Source organism: Balaenoptera acutorostrata, chromosome 7 (assembly GCF_949987535.1).
Source record: "Balaenoptera acutorostrata chromosome 7, mBalAcu1.1, whole genome shotgun sequence".
Classification (NCBI taxonomy): domain Eukaryota; kingdom Metazoa; phylum Chordata; class Mammalia; order Artiodactyla; family Balaenopteridae; genus Balaenoptera; species Balaenoptera acutorostrata.
Genome location: NC_080070.1, coordinates 50,558,370 through 50,564,742, shown reverse-complemented (window position 1 = coordinate 50,564,742; position 6,373 = coordinate 50,558,370). Strand labels below are relative to the sequence as shown.

The 6,373-nt window shown below is 51.0% G+C and overlaps 1 protein-coding gene across 1 annotated transcript; it reads right to left on the bottom strand.

Annotated features, from left to right (window-relative positions):
• Positions 1-3,771: 3,771 nt before the first annotated feature.
• HOXA4 (homeobox A4) lies at positions 3,772-6,060 on the bottom strand. The gene is made up of 2 exons (XM_057550517.1): positions 5,359-6,060; positions 3,772-4,805 (listed from the first exon to the last, which is right to left on the bottom strand). Exons 1-2 carry the CDS (start codon positions 5,984-5,986, stop codon positions 4,453-4,455), a joined length of 981 nt encoding a protein of 326 aa, XP_057406500.1. The 5' UTR covers positions 5,987-6,060; the 3' UTR covers positions 3,772-4,452.
• Positions 6,061-6,373: the final 313 nt, after the last annotated feature.

Sequence of the window (6,373 nt, the reverse complement as noted above, 5' to 3'; positions counted from 1 at the left end):
CAGGCGCTACACCTTTATCTGCTGCAACCAGGATCCTTGTTTGACTTTTTTAGTTCCCAGGCCTCCGAAACGCAGATGCCCTTGCCCGGCTCCCAGGCAAGCCACCACCATGTAAATTCCAGGGCCAGCCATAGGAGAATTAGTCATTCCAGGACTAGGAGAATTGTGGACAGTCAGGTGCCCTGATGTCGGTCCCTTCCTGAGCCCAGAGGTCAGCCCACCTGTCTCAGCGCACTGGCTAAAGCAGTTTGGTTACATAATTTCCCCAGCTGCTTTGGTGGCTCATCAGGCAAGAAACCACCCTTCTTCCCTGGCCTCTGGACACCTGTGGCCCTCCGTTTCAAGTGTAAGCTCAGATGCATATGTCCATTCCAGGCTTCTGCAGAGAAAAGATGTCTGTACACTTACCCCTACCCAAGGTGAGACCAAAGACTCTGTTCAAACTACACACTCATTAACATATAGAACGTGAAGGGGAAGCGTTCAGCTGCCTCAGTTTCCTCATTGGTAAAATGAGAAGACTGAACCAAAATGGGCTCCAGATCTCTTTTGCCTTGGACATCCTTTCAATCAGGGAATCTCTTTTAGCCCCAGGAATCAATCCCAGAGAGGGTGGGACTGGCCTGAAAGCAGGGGTGGGGGAGAGGGGCCCCATGAGTTTGGGGCCTTGAGAAGAAGAGATACCAGAGTTCCAAGACTGAAGTTTCAGACTAGAATGTTTCATAACAGCGCCAGCAGCCTCCCTGATGCTATCAAGGAGTTAGAACACACTCTCTTCCTCCTCCTTCCCAGCCCCTACCTAGTCTATGAGAGAGGAAGCAGTTATTCTTGGGCCAGTGTATAATATAGACAAGGGGCAACAGGAGCAGCTGTTGGGAAAGGTGAGCCTGTGTTCTTCAATACCAGACCGCAGCTAGGGATGCAGAGACCAAGAGAGTACAAAGAACAGCCTATTGCCTGCACAGAACCACCTCATTCACACAGGAAGTCCCAGGTTTCTGTTTGCTACAGTGATTCTTTGGGGGTTTTCTTTCTTTCCATTCCAAAGAGCTGTGGATATGTTTCTATGTTGAAAGGGCTGTAGGAAAGGCAGTGGTGAGAAAAGCAGCACAGATTGGAAACTCAGGGAAGCAGGCGGACAGAGGAGAGATGGTGATACCCATCCCATGGGGAGGAGGCTGAGAAGTGGGGGGAATGTGGGCACCCTGGGACAGGTAAATATAAAGTCAGAGATACTGTGTGGAGGGCCCACTCCCCATATATCTAGGTAATCTTCCCAGGAGCTCCATCCTGGGTATTAAGTACTCTACTATGCCTGTCACAGTTGAATTCCTGCTGTAATAAAACACCGGGTATATCATAGATTTCAGCAAAACTAGGAAAGAGAGCCTGCAAAATGCCATTTCTCTTCATGGGGGAGAGTGTTAAGTACTTAATTCAAACTGTGACCATTAAAGTGTCTCCTATCCGATTAGGTTGATTTCAGATGTTGACAAAACTTTTATCTCCGGAGTCATGCACAGTGTGGCTCTGTGACTAAAGCAGATGAGTGTGTGTTAGAGGGAAGGAGGGGAAAAGAGAGAAAAAAGAGGGGAGCATGTATACGGGTCATTTTTGTAGGAGGCTTATAGAGCTTATGCAAAATACTGTCTTTAAAGGCCAAGGGTTTGAGGGGCCAGTAGGGTTCGCTTAAAAAAAAAATTAATGAGATAGAAAATTTGTCCTCTGGGTGAACTCTTATGGTTGCCCTAGCAAAGGGCAGACAATGAACGATTTTGAAGCACAAAGTGGGATTTTCTAAGCTGTTATAACAAACTCCCTTAAAGACCAAATCTGAAGCAGGCAAAACACTTGAAGAAATGACAGAATCATTTGGATCACTGTGGGTAATTTTGGCTTTGTAAAACTTACCAATACCTTAGCAATCAAGACAGCTTGGGCAAAAACTGCCATTTTGTTCTGGAATATTAGAAAAACAATCTCGATCCTCTCTCTTCTCTTCCTGGATAGATTTAGAGTAAGTGAAAGAAAGTTACCCCTTCCACCCCTATACAAGTGCCCCCAGTATGAAGCTAATGAGTGTCCCCGTACCCCTCCTTCCCTACCAAGGAGAAATATAAGAATTTACCTTAAATGATGATAATCTGCCATTCGAGGTTTTGCAGCTCGACACTCAATTTTCACCAAGAGTCTAGGCATTTTTTGAGCAGACAGCCAAGATGCTGAGTCTTTGCCCGAGACCACATTATTTTCAAGAAGATCCCTCGCTTCTCCACAGACTTTTCCCAGAGAATGCCTTTCAGAATTGCTGTTGAATTACAAAGAAGTATTTATTGTATGAGGTGATTAATGATTCCTGGGGAAATTGCTATTTTCAGCGTGATTTAATTTCGTTTTACAAGTGAGTGTAGTAGGGGGAGGGTTAATAAGTTTTAGCAGCAGTTGCAGGGCCTCCAGAAATCCCCGGCACCCATTGGCACCTTATAAAATGCACTTTATGCCAGGTTTGGCCTGCCTTGGGAAGGAGTGTATTTGTTTGCCCCTGAATTTTCTTGGGGAGAGGAGGTGGCCCCTCAGAGACTGGTGTCCACTTTCCTCTCAGATCTGGTTTGCTCCCAGGTAGAGAACGATCACCTCTGCCTGTTATCACACACAGAGCAGCCGAGGCGAAAGGGGTAACAGCACTGACTACTGGCTAAGGGTGGTTAGCCTCTGATGGGAAAATGTGTTTAAAAACCCTCTGATACTGCAGAGGTAGGTGAGTTCCCCCCTCCCATCTCTGCTAAAATTGTTACATGAACTAAAAACTACACTCATTCAAGGCCAGGTGACAGTTCTAATATTCTGGGGCTAGTGGCTGTTGGTTTTCTGAATCTTGTTGCAGAGAACTCCCTTCGGTGACAACCAAGTCTAAATCCTCTTTACTAATTTGTAAATCAGTAAACAAATACTAGGGCTATGAAGATTGAGAAGTGGGGTTTGATTTCAACCTTTTGAATCTAGATCTCTAGGTTGGGCAGAAAGATCTGGGAGCATTTGAGGAAGGGGACCCTAGTTCAGAGATTGGCTTTCTTCCAGCACTTAATACTCCCAGGTCTACCTTGCTTAAGGTGTCATTATGCTTTTTCTTTCCTCAGAAGAAACTCTGGAGGGTGTACTGGGAAAATTCAGTTTATTTTGAAAGCTCTTGCTTCAAAAAAAAAAGAAAGAAAGAAAAAGAAACAAACAAAAATCCCAAGCTGTAGTTAGTGAAGAAGAGAACCTTAAAAACAGCCAAGAAACAAAAAGCAATCTCAACTCTTTGCACAAACTAGTTTTTATCTCCAGGGAAACAGACAGATTAAGCGTGAAGGTGCAATAAATACCAAAGAGACCACTTCTTTCCAAGTGTGCTCAGAGTTCAGCATGTAGAACAGCTGCAGAAACTCCTGGGCCCACAGCACTGCGCAGTTTCACCTTTCATTGCAGAGAAGGACACGTTTCTATGCCTTACAGAGACTTGAAGCCTGAAAGCCTGGCCAAGTTTGGGAAGAGGAGCCCTCTCAGAGCTCAAGAGCCTTCCTGCTCTTTGGAACTTTTCCCACAGTGGGTCAAACTTGACAAGAGTTCAGCTCAAGTTGAACAAATTATGTGGGCAGTCAGTCCAAGTGAATGCAACTCAAGCCATCTACAGGATTTTTACATGCAAGGTCAACCATTTCAATTGAGAGAATATTTTTTTTAAATTAAAAGTAGGAAACACACAAATATGTCTCAGAACTTTGTTTTTTAAACGGAGTTTATTCTTAGCACATGTCTTTCTATAGAGCCACACCACAATTTGTAGAGTTGCACATGGGTCTAAATGCACTCCCCCTCCCCCAAGATTGTGCCTCAGAATAAGACAACAATATCTCCACAACAATATTTTAAATAAATGAAAGGAAAGGAAACTAACATGTATCGCATCTACCATCAAGGTCTGTACATTTTGAGAATTAAATAATCTTGTGACGTCCACAATGTCTACTCATTTATTCAGTTCGGTACAAGCTTGTATGAGCTGCCTTAATGAGGGAAGGGGAAATAAGGAAGATAGGAAAAGGGTCTGATTTCTTCTGCTTGCAACAAATATACATGTACATGTCCCCAGTCAGCATGGGTTGTGCGACTGACTTTAGCCATCTCAAAAGTATTTGATGCCAAGTGGTTCTTCTCAGGTACCCAAACCTGGCAGCCTTGTTCAGGCCAGCAGGTTGTTCCACCAGCCAGCATCTTGGCCATTGTCCTCTCTTGGGTGGCAACCAGCTCACACTCTTACCCGGATAATGTCTTCTTTTTATTATCCTTTTCACCAAGCTGAGTTTTGTTTTGGGGTCTGTTGTAGTCCAGATGGGGAGGGGTGGATGGGAAAGGGGCAGAAGAGGAAAGAAAAGCATGTGAGGGAAAGAACTGGTCTAGAGCTCTGCAAGATTATATGGACGAGGGAACGGGCGTGGAGGCGCCCTGGTGGGGGTGAGGATGCGGGTTCAGGTGTGGGCTCTGAGTTTGTGGTTTCCCCGGTGGGCCTGCTGAGGCCGAGGCCGAGTTGGAGGATCGCATCTTAGTGTTGGGCAGTTTGTGATCTTTCTTCCACTTCATCCTTCGGTTCTGAAACCAGATCTTGACCTGGCGCTCGGACAAGCAGAGCGTGTGGGCAATCTCGATGCGGCGACGCCGGGTCAGGTAGCGGTTAAAGTGGAACTCCTTCTCCAGCTCCAAGACCTGCTGCCGGGTGTAGGCGGTTCGGGAGCGTTTGGGCTCCCCTCCATTGTAACTGGGGTTGACTGAAAGCCCATAACCCCGAAGGAGAAAGCCAAGGAGGAGGGAGTGGAAGAGAGGGAAAGGAGGAGGAGAGAGAAGGTGGGGTGGGGGAAGAGCAATTGGACATCATCATTATATAATAACCTGACACCAAGTTCACGCAAGATACATAAAACGGCAAAGAAAATGTTTCACAGGCTATTGACAACGGGAAACACCCGAGAGCCATAAAGAATAGTGCTGGGCATTGGGGCTGAAGAAAAGCTTCAAAGACACATGGCCTGAAGCCTCTGCCAGGGCAATTAAATTTATGGGGGCTATAATTACTGCCCTAACAGTTTGGCGTCTCGTAAATCTCCCGATAAAGGGACCCTGGGTACAAAAGGATTCTCACGTTGGGATCAGGCGGCTGGCTGGCGCGCACACACCCACATCCCACTGTAGCTTGAGCCAGCTGGGGGCTCCCCTCCCGAGGCCCCCTACCCCTCGACCTCTCCCCACGACCCCCGCCCCGACCCTGGAACCCGGGCTCGGCCCCAGCCCACCCTCCCGCGCCTCCCCAGCGGCGCCACGTACCGGCGCTGACATGGATCTTCTTCATCCAGGGGTACACCACGGGCTCCTTGCCCTTCAGGCCCAGCGGGCTCTTGTCGCCCAGGAGCAGCGGGCACGCGGGGGCGCTGCCCCCTGCCGGGACGCCCGGGGTGGCGGGAGCCGCCTCGCAGCGCCGCGGGGGCGCGGAGGCAGCCGCACGATGCTGCGAGGGAGGCGGCGGCGGGGGCTGCCGCCCGGGCGGCATGACATGGCTCGCGTGCAAGCCGTGCGCGGGACCCTTGGCGTGGGCCGGGGGCTGCTCGGGCTGCGGCGGCCGCCCGGGGCTGGCGCTCCCGCGGTAGCCATAGGGGTAGGCGGTGTCTGCGGCACCGTGCGCGGGGTAAAGCGCGGCTCCGGGATAGGAGGCCTCGCGGGCGGCCCGCGGCGCGTAGTAGGAGGCTGGGGGCTCTCGGCTGCCGCCCGCGTGGGGGAGCTGGGACTGCTGCTGCGGCAGGTGCTGGGCCGCGGGCACTGGGGGCTGCTGGTAGCCCGAGCCCCCGCCAGGGCCGCCGTCTCTGCCGCCGGGGCCGCTGTGCTGCGCGTACTCCTCGAAGGGAGGGAACTTGGGCTCGATGTAGTTGGAGTTTATCAAAAACGAGCTCATGGTCATTAATTTGTGAAGTGCAAAAATACTAATTTTTCTCGCGTTGTCGTTTTTCTGGGCTCGCCGAGGCCCCTCCCCCTCCTGCCTCGCTTCCCATCCCCCCTTTCCTCCACTCCTTTCCCCTCCCCCGCTGTCAAGCGCCCACCCCCTCCCCCTCCCCCTCCCCCCTCCCTCCGCCGCCGACGCCACCAAAGTTCGCGCCGCTCCTCCCCCGCGGCTCGCCCGCGCGCGCGCGTGCGTCCCCGGTCTCGGCCCCGCGCGCGCCCCGCCCAGTACCGCCACGTGACCCGCCCCCGCCAATGTGCGCGCCGCGCGGGCGGACCCGGATCAGGAAGCGCGCGGGTGGGTGATGGATGCTGCTGTACGGTTCCAGGAGGAGGGAGGGAGCTGGAG